At 38.2% G+C, this 13656-nt stretch overlaps 2 protein-coding genes and 1 non-coding gene across 3 annotated transcripts; 2 read left to right on the forward strand and 1 right to left on the reverse strand.

The window, feature by feature from the left end:
* Positions 1 to 522: 522 nt before the first annotated feature.
* On the reverse strand, positions 523 to 6056 carry LOC145902605 (nuclear respiratory factor 1-like). The gene is made up of 12 exons (XM_082990642.1): positions 5926 to 6056; positions 5295 to 5440; positions 4957 to 5105; positions 4296 to 4422; positions 3573 to 3725; positions 2833 to 2991; positions 2278 to 2379; positions 1983 to 2150; positions 1807 to 1920; positions 1598 to 1678; positions 1470 to 1536; positions 523 to 1157 (listed from the first exon to the last, which is right to left on the reverse strand). Exons 2-12 carry the CDS (start codon positions 5421 to 5423, stop codon positions 964 to 966), a joined length of 1443 nt encoding a protein of 480 aa, XP_082846768.1. The 5' UTR covers positions 5424 to 5440; positions 5926 to 6056; the 3' UTR covers positions 523 to 963.
* A 524-nt stretch (positions 6057 to 6580) lies between these two features.
* Positions 6581 to 9110, forward strand: LOC145906625 (dynein regulatory complex protein 12-like). The gene is made up of 4 exons (XM_082994082.1): positions 6581 to 6780; positions 7043 to 7230; positions 7565 to 7696; positions 8250 to 9110. The coding sequence occupies exons 1-4, from the start codon at positions 6660 to 6662 to the stop codon at positions 8400 to 8402; spliced, it is 594 nt and encodes a 197-aa protein (XP_082850208.1). The 5' UTR covers positions 6581 to 6659; the 3' UTR covers positions 8403 to 9110.
* A 634-nt stretch (positions 9111 to 9744) lies between these two features.
* Trnat-ggu (transfer RNA threonine (anticodon GGU)) lies at positions 9745 to 9818 on the forward strand. Its single transcript has one exon. It is a non-coding gene; the product is annotated as a tRNA-Thr (tRNA).
* The last annotated feature ends 3838 nt before the right edge of the window (positions 9819 to 13656 follow it).

Below are 13656 nucleotides of genomic sequence, written 5' to 3' on the forward strand. Positions count from 1 at the left end.
ACCGCGACACAAGGTTTAGAACAAAGGTTGGCAACCTACGGCCCCGAAGACAAATACAACTCTTTCATACCGCTAGCTTCATGGGCATAGATCAAGCTCATTTTGAGCGAACCAGCTCGTTTAATGAGAATTGTTATGATTTCCTTTTACGGTTTCCAGTCAGTTTATAAGTTTTACTCACATTGCTAGCTCCAGGCTTGGACAAGTACATAATTTTAGTTGATTAATCGGCGAATTTTTGGTAACTCTAATTCCAATTTAACACGGAAAAACAAGTTAGATCTGCACTAATTTTTTATTTCACCGAAAAGTTTTTTGTCCAGCAATAATTATAAATACGGTCGAGTTTTCAATTTCAATCAAGTGCTCGCAGTAACAATATTATTGACATACAGATACTTTTTTCGATTTGACTAGAGAGTAGTTTCGTCTTTACATTTTTCTTGAATAAAAAACCTCATGAGCACAATGGTTTTATCGGTACCCGTGATTTTTAAAGCAATCTGCGTGTTTTAGACTGAATAGTTTATTGTGAAGGCGACGAAACAATATCAAGCAGGAACACAATTTTTCAGCTAACCACATTTCAAAATGGAAACATGTAAACTACGGAGTTGCTGCTTTGTGCGAAGCAATTGTTTACATAGCTGCGAAAGCGACGTGATGTTCATAAGAGAAAGAAGCCATTTTTTGCATCAAACGGTACGAAAGGGATAATTCAATTTATCGACTGGGTTACGACACTTTTTACCCTAATACGTTTGACCAAGGCACAAAAATAGATAATCGTTGCTAAAAATATTTCAAATTTATTGAATTTCCAGGGTAAACAAAAACTAAATTAAATTTCGAAATGTCGTCCTGTCGTTCGCGTGCATCAAAATAAAGGCCAACATCTCCGCTCCTTTTCCTCCGTTTAATGACATGGGATGCCCCTGTATTTCGTAATCTTTGGAATATGTGTCACGTAGACGACGGGGTCAATCCTGGGACACAGGTCTCGGAGGTCTGTGGCTGCTTGCCCGACTTGTGCGCGATAATCGAGGGCTGCAGCAATATTCGCCCATCTGGCGAAATGGAAACAGTGGTGGGAGCTCCAGTGTTGTTGATGGAGTTGGCAATTTTCTCATAGACTGACACCGGAATCTGCACCATGGCTGCAACGTATAGTAAACGTGTTGAAGCACAGCAGGCAAGTGGGGAACACGGGTTTTAGTGTTGCGCCCCGCAAAATCTTTTACCGACGTATGGCGGCTATATGGCGTCATTATGGCGTGCGGTTGTCCAACCGTGGTGACGTGAAACATTGACACCAATGAAAGGTTGATATATAAGTGATATAACGCAAAGGATTGAAATGTAAAAAGAAACGCACATTGGAGGACAGTTAAGAAAAATTCCATTGTTGCTGTAAACGAGGAATTTTCAACAGAAAATGACTACATTACCGCACGCTTTGAGATACCCACCTGACGACTCGTCATCGTTTGCGATGGTGACGTCATCAGCACCGCTTATCGCCCCACCGGGCATGTTCTAAAAATACGAACTAGGTGCTTGACAAAAGCTCACTGCGACCATTTTTTTGCGTAATTACCTGCTGGGAAATCCCCTCATTAGCAACAAATGCGTCGCTAATTGTTTCTTGGCTTGCGAGCGGCCAACCCGACGATTCCATCTATAACAAAGGCGAATGCGTTGCCACTTGTTTCGTCACAATGAAATAAATATCAACACATTACCGACGCTAACCATTATGATCGTTAAAAATCAAAATTTTCTTACGGTTAAAAGTTAGACACACACCTCGTCTATCGTCATTTCCATTGGCGCGTCCACTGCGTGCTGATTGGCCAAAGTGGCAACGGCGGCCCCTGATTGGTCCTGCGTGATTGTGGCGATGGTCTGTCCCGAGTCAAGCTTAACACAGACAAAACCCCTTAAAATTAACTTAAGGTTGACCAAGATTGACGCTATTTTACCTGAACCAAGGATACTGATCCATCAGCATTGTGTACGGTCTGCACCAAAGTCGGTGGTGTCATTGACAGAGGTGTGGTGTTAAAAACACGTGAATATTTGTCTCTGAAATTAAGCATTAAATGGTTTAATGATATGCCACAACATACAGCAGTAAAGTTGGTAAACCCCTACTGTTTTAAAAGAACAGTTCTGTTTGCAGCGCAATATAGATCTTAGTTAAAAGTTTAACAATGTACACATATTTGTTTGCCAAGTTCTAAAAAGTACTGTGACCCTATTGTACCTGGGTTTCACCATGCTTAGGTGTTCACAAGCCATTCCAGTCAAAAGATCTTCACGAGAGTGATATCTGTAACAATTCCTCACAATTTGCCGAAGAGCTTGAGTCCATGAAACCTGCACATTTAATTGTGGGAATGGCGTTTAGTGAAGCTAGGCAACTTGTGGCGCAAATTGATTTTATTATACTGATGTTTGCATGTTATAGGGGGGTTTCATCAGGGTTATGTGTTGGGCTTCAAGTATTTTAGCAACCAGTTTTGTTACTAGCAGCATACCACTGTAATCGCGGGAAAACAGTGCTCGAAGTGAAGCATAGGCCTACACATACGGTTGTAAACTACCGGCTCGCTTAGGTCATTAAATTCCAGGAGCAGGTTTGCGCGAACCGGCTGAATCCCACCACTGGTTATAACATGTGTTGTTTTTAACAATCAAAACACACAAGTTTTGTTCAACCACTCATTATAGCTATATTAAACATTTAATTATCTTTTCTATGATTTATCCAATATTCAGAAGACAACAAACATCATAATTCCTTCTATAATCTTAGCTTTGTGTACCTACTTTTAGTTTTACTTCATGTGCTCGGTCATCTTTCCTAACATTTGACCATGGAACGTCCATTGGCCACCAAACAGGTCGCGTTGACGCTTTACCCCAACCTGGTTTGCCGCGACCAGTTGAAAATTTCAGCATTTCTGGTATAAACATGCGAAGCTGGGCCTAAAATAAGTATGAGGAGATGCATTTGATGGAGTAGTTTGGTAACATCTTGCACCAACTAGACATGAACACTATTAAAGAAAACTTTTTTCTGCCTCAAAATATGACACTGATACAGTTGATGTATTTGTAGTGACAAGAACTGTTTTTTCATCATAACAAACATTGGATGATTGCCGTAAGTCTGGATTTTCTGAAACTTGTCCATGATTGTAGTGTAGAAATTTGCTTCAGAGAGAAACGTTAGTGCTCAATTGTCCCATGTTTTTTTTTAATGCTTGTATAAATAATGACATAACAATTATTATGGTACAATTCTGTATCAATAAAAAACAACACAATTCACATGCAGTTGCAAGGTAACAAATTGCTTTCAACAAAACTGACGTAAAGTTGTCAGGGATAATGCTTTATCAAACATAGCAACCCTAAAAGTGTTTCCATTAATGTTGTTTTGTCACAAACAAGGGGCAAGTCACAGAATAGAGTGGACATAGGGTCCATATTTTTTGTCTATTTGTAGTTTATGTGGCATTGCCAACAATGCTGGTCTCAAATGTGGTAAGCCAAACCAAAATTACCTGGTTCATTTTATCTAACGTTGTGGGAATGCCATCAACCATCAATGGTGGCAACTCAAACTGGTGGTCATTGTGTTGATCCTGATTAGCGGGTATTTTTGACTGCAATTCTGTTTCGAGATCTCGAAAGATGGCTCCTTGGCAGTTTTTAACCTAGCACAAAACTTGTTAGCTGTAAAATTGAGAAGTTATACCAGTGGTTGCCAAGCATTTCTGACTTACTAAACTCATGTGGAAATTTAAATACCAAATGAGAGACCATCACTGCAATCAGCCTTTCAATCTGATACTAGATTAGTGTAGCCCAACCGGTGGTACGCTTACCAGTAGTGGTAAGCCATGACATTCTAGGTGATACGCAAGCACCTTTATCTAATTTGTGTATATAGTTCGAATTTAAAAAATCATAGGTGATCTCAAAATTTTTGTACTTCATCCCCTAGGTTACATTGTGACACGCAACTAGGTGGTATGTGTCGAAATTGTTCTACCTCCAAGTGGTATGCAACCACAAAAAGGTTGGGAATCACTGTATTAGATGGAGGGTTGATATCATATTTTTTTATGTACAAAATTGCCTCTATTCGACATTGCATTTGCATTACTGGTAAATTGTACAGTGTTCAGTTACCAAAGTAAGTATGACAAAAAGCTGGCGCAACCCCAAAAAATTGGCATCCCAGCCTGGTTGATAACCACAGAGTTACACCCTAGTGCTCATACCACTTGATCAAGGGGAGATGATCCAAACACTCGGAAACTTGGATTTTCTTTGCCTGGTGACACACACAACACGATAGCTTGCTGTCCACATCTTGTGCAAAGCTCATGGATGGTTTGCTTCAATTTCCTATGGTTAAAGTAAAGAATATGCCAATTGTCAATCCTTATTTGTCATTTTAGATAAACTGTCCTTTTGGCAAAAAAAAAATTAATGTAGATTTTGTTCAAGTCGACAGCATTCTTCTTCAGGGTTATGACATACCAACTCACCATGTAGTCTTGCTCAATGGCAGATGAGTCGGTTACAATTAAATATATGTTAAATTTAATGCCATAAGGACAGTTCTTCTGAATTTATAATACCTGACAGCAACAGCAGCACTATTTTATTTGTGATAATTAACAGTTGATGGTTTTTGTGTAATATGTACAAACACCATATTTGGAACCTGTTGCAATGAACAAATGCAGATCAGAAACTTAATGAAAGGAATACATTTGGGCCCATTGCCTCCTTGGCCCAACGTTATGATAGTAACACAGGTGCTGTCAGCAAAACCTGTATCACAGATGTGATAAGCTACGAAAATTATAGCAACATTATTACCTTTGTACTAGGTACCAAGATAAATTCTTTACTATCGTATTTCTATAACTTTACCGTATTAGTCTAGTGTGTTGGCGCTTTCGATGTCCAGGGTTTAGCTCGAACTTGTAGGGTTGATGCTTTTTCCTAGAAGTTACCATGGCAGCAGCAGCAGCCAATCCCGGTATTGTACCAGTTCCTACCAGTGAGTTACTGATGCTGTTCTGTTTATGAAAAAGGTCCAAACTTAATAGCTTTATAAATTGATTTTGAAATTCTTTTATTGACATACTGTTAATCTATAATTTTTAGAACACATGAGCGATATACAATCCTCGCCATCTGTTACATGCAACAATTACTTTGTGCAGAAAAACTACAATAGTGCTAGTTACTAATTTCTTTTTTATTACCTGAATACTAGCATTTAAAATATCAGAACCAAAATCCTCATCACCATCAGCCTCATCATCGCTCATAACTAAACCTGATGGCAGAGACCCAACATTGATGATGTCAAGTTGATCAAGTCTGGCTTCCATACTGCAACTTTACAAACCTGTCACAAAGAAACATCACCAATTTACCTTTGTTAAGGCTTGTATAATTAATAACAAATCAGTCATTTCCAAAAATGCAGATAAATAATACTAAGATGTGGGGACATTGTTGGTAACAGATAAACATACAAACAACTTACAAAGGCCTGCTACAGTGCATGGAAATGCATGGAAACTTTTTTACTGGTTGAATGTTTCAACCCAGTGTGAAAGATAGTAAATCGCAATGCACAATGTTATGATAAATGAAAATGTAACAAAATTTAGTATGGGTGAACATAACTGAAAGAAGCACTGAAGTATATCAATGTAATTAGCTTTTGTGCTTTATGTACACAAAAGTTAACAATAATTTTAGGTTTGTGGGATGGCAAGCCAAAAATGACAAACAAGACACTTATTCAACGAAACAGTTTCCCATTAGACAAAACTTTCAGGTGAAATTAAAGTTTGTATTGTTTATCATTATTTACGAGTATCGTACATGCTTGATGCTAACCAAGATGGCGGACATATTCAAGACCGGTGTTGACCTGTCATCTACAGCCTAAGGATGTCATACGTTACAAATGTAATGCACTTTATAGTTTGTGTCATGTTTATTGTGACAGTTTGTGCTAACTGTACAAACATATTTGTATCTCCCGCTGTGTGGGATTTTTTTTTCTGAACAGGCGCAGTCGCCACCCATGCAACTGAGCATGTGCCCGGCGCCTGCGCAGAAGCTTGTTGTTAAGATGCCACAGCTGTTGTTACACACGTAATGTTTTACCAACGCAACGATATAGAATAGCTTCACTTGTGAATCAAATGTACTGCTTACCTTGTGCAACTTTGAACTGGAAGTCTTTTAAGTTGAACGAAAGCTATTAAATAAACAGCGTACGGTATCCAACTCTCTGCGCTTCGAGTGGCGAGCTGTCCAATCAACGTTCGAGTTAAACAAGATTGTGGTTGCCAGGTTGCCACTGGTGTAAATGGTTCAATATAGGCCTACGTTTTTTTGTAGATTGCTAAAATTGCGCAATTTATGTGTGTAACCTTATCTAATATAATATATAGGCCTACTTGTAAATATAAAACATTTTTGGCGTTAAAATATGTGTGGTTAACTTCTTATTCTTTTCATGAGCAGAAGTTACCAAAACTAATTGTTAAATGTTGGCTAAACATATAGGCCCTACCACCAAATTTGGTGTATTTTATTTGTAAATCAATATGCCACCTAAGAAAAAGAAGGGAAAAAAGAAAGGCAAGAAGGGAAAAAAAGATGAAGCAAAAGAAGAAGACAAATTTAAGAAAACTGTGCGAGAAATTGATATCTTGAAAGACCATTTAGGTTCCTATGTGATAAATAATACATTTATATGTGATAGATTCAAACCACTAGAATGTGTATAGAAATAACTCACTGAAACACACATTTTGTATGTTCAAATACAACAAAGAACTTAGTTTAGTAAGTGCCGTCTTCAGTTGAACTTCATGATGCCATTTTATGTATAACAGTATCGTTCATGTGCATGGTAACTTTAGTGAAGTAAAAAAAAAGCGATTTGATTTTTTTTGATGCACTTTAATTGACTTTGCTTTTGTCGCAGCTCACCGTAATGAAATTGCAAGACGATCGCAAGCTGCTGCTGCAGATGCGACTAAAAAGCTTCAAGTGGCTGAAACAAACATGGAAGAACAGAGAATTGTACAAAAAGATGTCAGTGCAGATTTAACCCGTCAGTACAAGACAATGCAGACTGAAATGGGGATAAGACTGCATCAACTGGAAGCAGAGGTAGAATATCAAATCCTAAAATGTTTTTACCTGCTACTGAAACTAGGTCGTTGATGCTACTGGTGACATATATGATGTTGATTTTGGAGTATGTATTTTTTTTCGCATATGGTTTTTTCGATATATTTAGAATATTAATTTTCATAATATTCCTATGTATTTTTTGCATTTAAATTTTAATAAACACCCAAATTAATCACTAATAATAAAGAAAATGTAGTTGTTTTACATGTCCACAACATGTTTGTGCAAATCTTAATGGATAGAACCTGATTGCAAATCTTAATGGATAGAACCTGATTAGTATTTTCCTCACTGTACAAAATTTTGAAAGGTTAGTCACTTGCAACAACAATTAAGTCATGTGCGCCAAGACCTAAAGAAAACCGTGGATGAAAAAGACAAAATGGAAAAAGAGAAAAACAAGCGGATTGCAGATCTTGAGATGAGAATTGATGGGATGGAGGTTTGATTTTTTTTAAAATAAAGTTTGGAGTATTCAACAGTTTGTTATTTTGTAAGAAAAAACAAAGAGGCATTTTAAAATAAGGCAAAAATCTTCTGTAAAAACATTTGTTTTTATCATTTAACAAACCTTTATATGTCAGTATATACCATATACCACTATAGGATTTTTAAAGTGGGGGGGAGGGGGAATTCCCCGTTTTAGAGCCTTAAATTAAGGTTAACCTCCAATGCTCCGTGTTTGGAAACAAATTGCTAGTTTAAGCTTGACGTGATTTTTAGGTTGCTGTTGAGAGTTTCTGGTTTTCACGGGGATTGCGACAAAAAATTACTGTTATGTTTATTTATCTATTAAAACGGACAAAATTATTTCACAAACGGAGGGGGTCCAGATCCCTTGGAACCTCCCTGGATACGCCTATAGATATACCTATTACGTTTACATATAAAATAGCATTTTTAAATGTTGTGCTGAGCAGAAACAAGGCTCACTTAAAGTAATGTGAAACACAATTAAACAAAATTTCCAAGCCTAAACTCTCTGTTATTTGAAGGGAGCTTATGAAAGGGTTCTTACAGAAGCACTTGACTCACTTCTTGATAAAATTGAGTTAGCCAAGGTGAAGTGGGAAAAACAAAGTGTCTCAATTCAGGAGAACACAAAGAAAACTCTACTTGAATTTGGTTTAAACCATTTAGATATTTAACAAAAGTAGATGGTGATACCCCCCACTGACTAGTCAACTTTAGGTTATGTTGCATCACGATTCACTGAGCTGTATTCTGTAAACGTACTATTGAAGAGCACAATTATTGTCTTTAAACTACAGGGAAAATTTTGTTTAGGAAAAGTGTTTGTGCATTATCTTTATGTGATGTTTACCTAAAAAATTATTACAACCAGTTCTTTGCACTATGAAGTAATACTGTGTGTTTATTGAATGCCATTTAATTTCAATGCAGACCAATCTGCACCTTTGTAACAATCCTCAAGACGTTTAACATAATTAGAATTTGTGTGCCAAACATTGAACTCCAATTCTTTACCTTTTATCCCCAGTTGTATTTTTCAATCCATTACAAGTGTTAAGCACAGTTTTACCTGTTATTCACTGTGAATTTATACACACATAAGACTTTACACATAAATGGTGTGCCACCTTTGTCAAAACAATTTCCAAAATATTAAACATGTTGTGATTAGGAAAAAACACTTAGTTATTCTCCATCTATGCTGTGTTTCTGAGGTATTTACATTTTTTTATAGGCTGTAGATTACTATCAAAATTGGACCTCAATTTCAATGGCCAAATATGGTACAGGACAAGCTTGTTTTTTTTACTCATACCTGACACTGTAATGCTCCATGCCTGTTTACCTACTTTTGAAATTGAAATACAAGTTGCCATGCTCTGTGTCAGTAAAATATTTATAGGTGGTTGTTCGTTGTGTTTTTTGAAAAAAAATGGGCAGCTATGCACACCATAGTGTGGCTTTGACTCGGGTTGGAGTGAGTTATCGTTAAATTTCGCATAGCATCCTCGGCCGAATTGGTTTGATTTCATTCGATAGTAGTGTGGTATAAGATTGTTTATGCAAAAGAAGAGCTTGCGACTCTGTTTGTACGAACATTTATCGACGAAAGTATCCACCGCACCACCCCTATGTGCTTATAATAGGGGGTAGGCTGTAGAGTTTGATTGTATTCGGCTCGTACAGCGGCGGCTTAATGCGCTTTTAGACAAGTTTAATATGCAAACACTAGGCCGCGCCATGGAGCCAACCCTTTAGATTTGAACCATACGGCCCGGTGTATTTGACCAAAACACGTTAACTGTGCAAACATCCCCAGCATACATTAGGTTTATAGACTTAGCAGACCACGCATTGTAGTCTAGCTGGATCGGCCACTTTTCCCGACACACACTGCGTTGTTTGATTATACTGGTAGAGATCCCCTATATCTACGTATATGTGTAGGTTGCCTGGAAAGTTGTGCGCTTCTGCACCAGTGTACCTTGGCCACAATATACCCCGTGAAATCGCCGAGCTCCTGTAGCTCAGTTGGTAGAGCGTTGGGCCTGGTTAGCCCAAGGTCGTGAGTTCAAACCTCACCGGGAGCTCGATGTGGATAAATCACCATAAATCATATCGTAAAGTTTTGATATGGTGATACACATAATTTACCAAATTCACCAGGGTATCCGACAGACCAAAACGAAATGAGAAACTTTGTCATATACGCTTAGAAAAGAACAAATACTTCAACAGCGAAACTTGTGAATGGGATAAGCCTTAACCTTTAGGTAAGGGCGCATCAATTTTGAACAAGCCTTTTCAGACGGAGCACGGTAAGTTAACGAGAACACTTCGCCAACAAAGAGTTATTTTTTTCTCGCATCGGGATACGAAACCAGTTATATCCTTGACAGGGATTTTGTCCAGGGTTTTCTACTTTCTGTTCGGGTTGGGCGCTTTGGCCGATGTTCTCGATTTTTTTGGCCACGCCGGGATTTGAACCCTGGATATCCTGGGCACGAATCCCGATCAGGTTTTCTCCTCGGTATATATGGGTCGGGCGCTTGACCAATGTTGCCGATTGTTTACATAATCCCTGGCAGGATTGCGTTAGTCGCCATCTTTTGACGAGCCGTATATTAGTCTAATCCTCACAAAGGTATCAGCGTACAATAGGAAAATACTAATACACTGGGAGAAAGAGATTTTCGCAAACTTAATTTACAAATAATCCTATGTAACAGAGAAACCTGTGCAAATATTAATTAACGCTATAGTTTAAGAGAAAATGTCATTTAGACAGCAGGAATCAGCCTGTTTGCTCGGTGGTGCCGACGGATCTGTTCTGTCTTGTCTGAGACCCAAAATAACGCTGATCGTTCACACTCTGCGTGCGTTTGGATTTCGCTATAATTTATGTAGTAATTTATTGGAAATATATAACAAGAAATAACATGTGGTTGCTCTTTTCACACCAAATCGTTATCATTCCAACAAATTTCTATATTACACAGACTTATATGTGGATCAAGTTTGGCGAAAACTCTTGCCTCGCGGTGTATTAATATCTCCCTATTGTACGCGGATCCCTGTGAAGTAAGCTAATATAGGCACAAACACATTTGGACAAAGCATTTCACCGTGACTCTTATAGCGGTTGACAAGCGAACCAACAAACTCTTATCGTTCATAGTAAGTAAATATCCTCCACAATGCGTCGTCAGCATCTTTGTTTGCGACAATCACATTATTGAAGATAGGTTTGTTAATTTAGCTCATGATAAATGCTGCCGTTGTTTCTTTTGAGGTGATGTTCAACCAATCGTCGTTCAGAATAAAGTATTGCAATAAACTAGGCTAGCATGACGAGAGGAGATTAACGCTCTTATAAAACACTCCATATACAAGTGTGTGCGTTTTCTTTCTTATGGGCCAAGTACCTTTCATGGGACCTTCGTTTGAAAAGTTTACTCTATGGTGGCATTTTTTTGTATAAGAAGCCCATTCGTTCCTGCATGCACGTGCAAACCATAACGAGCACTGGAAATTTTATTTCTTTCAACCAAATTGGTTGTGTGTTTTTCGTTTTAGCAGCACTACGAAATAGCTTAATAAATGCGCCAGTCCAAGTCTGTCCCTGCGGATCGCAACCTGCATTGTTACTTGCATTTTTGCTGGCCGTGGGGGCATAGTTTTTGTGTAAGCAGTGTTGATTGGTAACCACGACTTCCTCGCGTTAGTGGCTGTGTGTGCAAAGGCAATGCGTGGGTGTGTTATTGAGCACCCTCATGAGTTCGCACGACTGGGTTTGTTTGACTAGATCTGTTTGCACTGAGAGCAAAATACGCCAATGGAATGTGCCACATACCTCTTGTCGCTTTGTGACTCACAGCTCTTTTCGCTGCAATATTTATTGCGTTGCGTGGTTTGGAAAAAAACCTTCACCGAAACATCGATACAAAGTTTTTTCGTAGTAGTAATAAGTTCTTGTATAGTAAATGCTGTCGCGTTTGTTTCCGGTTAAATACACATTCACTGCAACGTCTGCACCTTCAGTTTTATTGTCTTATATTTGGGGAGTTTCGTAAAAAAATATTTTATGGCACCGATAGCAAGGTCTGCACAACAGCAAAATGTTTGGTATATTTTGCAAAACCGCCATCCGTCGAAACCCGTTGTTTATGCGAAAACAGAACAGCCTACATTGCTATGAGCGTTTTCAAGAAAAAGTTTGTATTGCGAAATACAACTGTGGCTAATTGCATATTTATACGATTGTATTTGAATCTTTGAAGTGCCTTCAATAGGAGGAGTTTATATGGCTGGGTTGCTTTGTATTGGGGAAGGATTCCCTCTAGAGTCGGTGAGTCATGCCTTGAACATGTGGGATTGGCTGTTTTGTTTGCCACTCTTTGTCTGTTCTATTGTTTTCACAAAGGTTGCCAAGGACATATTCAACGTGGGCGGTAAATCGGTCAATCGTCGTTGCATCAATATTTAACATATACTTTTGCGTAAGCAATAAGAACAACAAACGATAAAGGTTATTAAGTTTACAACATTGTATATTATGTGCAAAAAAAGCCATAATATTGCAAAGCTGCAGACAGGGTGTGTACACGCACTGTTTCGACCTGTAAGGTCTCATCAGTGCAGCTGTTGTGTGGCACTGTGCTAGCTTTCACACTAGCAGGCACACTAGTCTCCACTTTGTGGTACCTTTCGGTCAACGTCGATCTGCAGGGTACCCTATACTAGGTGATGAGACCTTACAGGTCGAAACAGTGCGTGTACACACCCTGTCTGCAGCATTGTATATTAATTGTCGAAATACATTTAGTTACCCAGGCTTATTATTGCTATGGTCTTGAAAATCTATATGCGTGGGTTGGTTTTACTGTAATTTTTTGCAGTATGAAACTACTTATGCTATATGCAGAAAATCGGCAGAAACCTAACTGATATGGCCATGATGGCAACTTCTCAAGGCCATGTCGCTGTTAAAGTATAGTGGAACAGCCTCGTCTTTAAGAACTACAAGAAAACCTGTGAATGTAGTGTTGTTATGTAAGAATTTATTGCACAAACAACGGAAAAGGCTGTATGTCCTATGGGCAGAGATGGCCAACATCTCAGCGAATTGGATCGACAATTAAGTAAACTTCCTAATAATGCACGATCCACTCATCGACAACGCGAATTTTCAAAGGAAAAGTCGCGGTCTTGCTACGTAATTTGTCAATGGCAACTTCAAGGATAATTTGTGAATCAGGCGAACATTGAAAAAGTTTTTCAATTTGGCAAAAATTACGATAACGTTTATCTCTTGAAGAATATAGCCTACACAAATTCAAACTCGATCGAGCAATTGAGATAAAAGAGAATTTGAGAATTTTCGGTCCTTTGTTTTGCATCCACGTTACAGCCTGGGATAACGTGACTGGTTGGTTTTGAACCACATGAAACATGTCACCGGCTTTATGTTTGCGTTAGTGCGGAAGTTTACCAGTATATTGTTGTTGCGTTACTAAACAGCATTTATATATTTATTTATTTCAGGTGATGGTAAAAACCCACAAAAAGTGTTTAATTCACATTTTGCTTTTGAATGTATCTGATGTTTAAAAATAATGAGAGATGCACGAAAATGGACAAGAGAGTTTGAAATTTAAGTGACGTTGAAACAAAATAAAATGCTCGCTTTTTATTAAGATCATAACCAACCCCTAGAAGCCGATGTGGCACAAAGGGGAAATTAATTTACGCTCATAAATCCCCTTGGTACCGCGGAGTTTCAAAACAATGAGGAATTTATTTCAATAACGAAAAAGAACCCAAATGATTCTCACAATCCATTTCAACACAAAAGTGCCACATTTTTGGCTCGGGCAATTACCTTTATCAATTACAATTACATCGCAAATATATCCTTCACTTTTCACA

Source organism: Ascidia mentula, chromosome 1 (assembly GCF_947561715.1).
Source record: "Ascidia mentula chromosome 1, kaAscMent1.1, whole genome shotgun sequence".
Lineage (NCBI taxonomy): Eukaryota > Metazoa > Chordata > Ascidiacea > Phlebobranchia > Ascidiidae > Ascidia > Ascidia mentula.

Bases quoted from the DNA above. Each gene is read 5' to 3' on its own strand.
- LOC145902605 (XM_082990642.1), bottom strand. From the start codon at position 5,423: ATGGAAGCCAGACTTGATCAACTTGACATCATCAATGTTGGGTCTCTG. The intron at 3,726-4,295 runs GTATGAGCACTA...GTTTTGTGCTAG, and splicing joins CATCTCCCCTTGATCAAGTG to GTTAAAAACTGCCAAGGAGC. The intron at 1,537-1,597 runs GTAATTACGCAA...TCGTATTTTTAG, and splicing joins ATGAGGGGATTTCCCAGCAG to AACATGCCCGGTGGGGCGAT.
- LOC145906625 (XM_082994082.1), top strand. From the start codon at position 6,660: ATGCCACCTAAGAAAAAGAAGGGAAAAAAGAAAGGCAAGAAGGGAAAA. The intron at 6,781-7,042 runs GTTCCTATGTGA...CTTTTGTCGCAG, and splicing joins TATCTTGAAAGACCATTTAG to CTCACCGTAATGAAATTGCA. The intron at 7,697-8,249 runs GTTTGATTTTTT...TGTTATTTGAAG, and splicing joins TGAGAATTGATGGGATGGAG to GGAGCTTATGAAAGGGTTCT.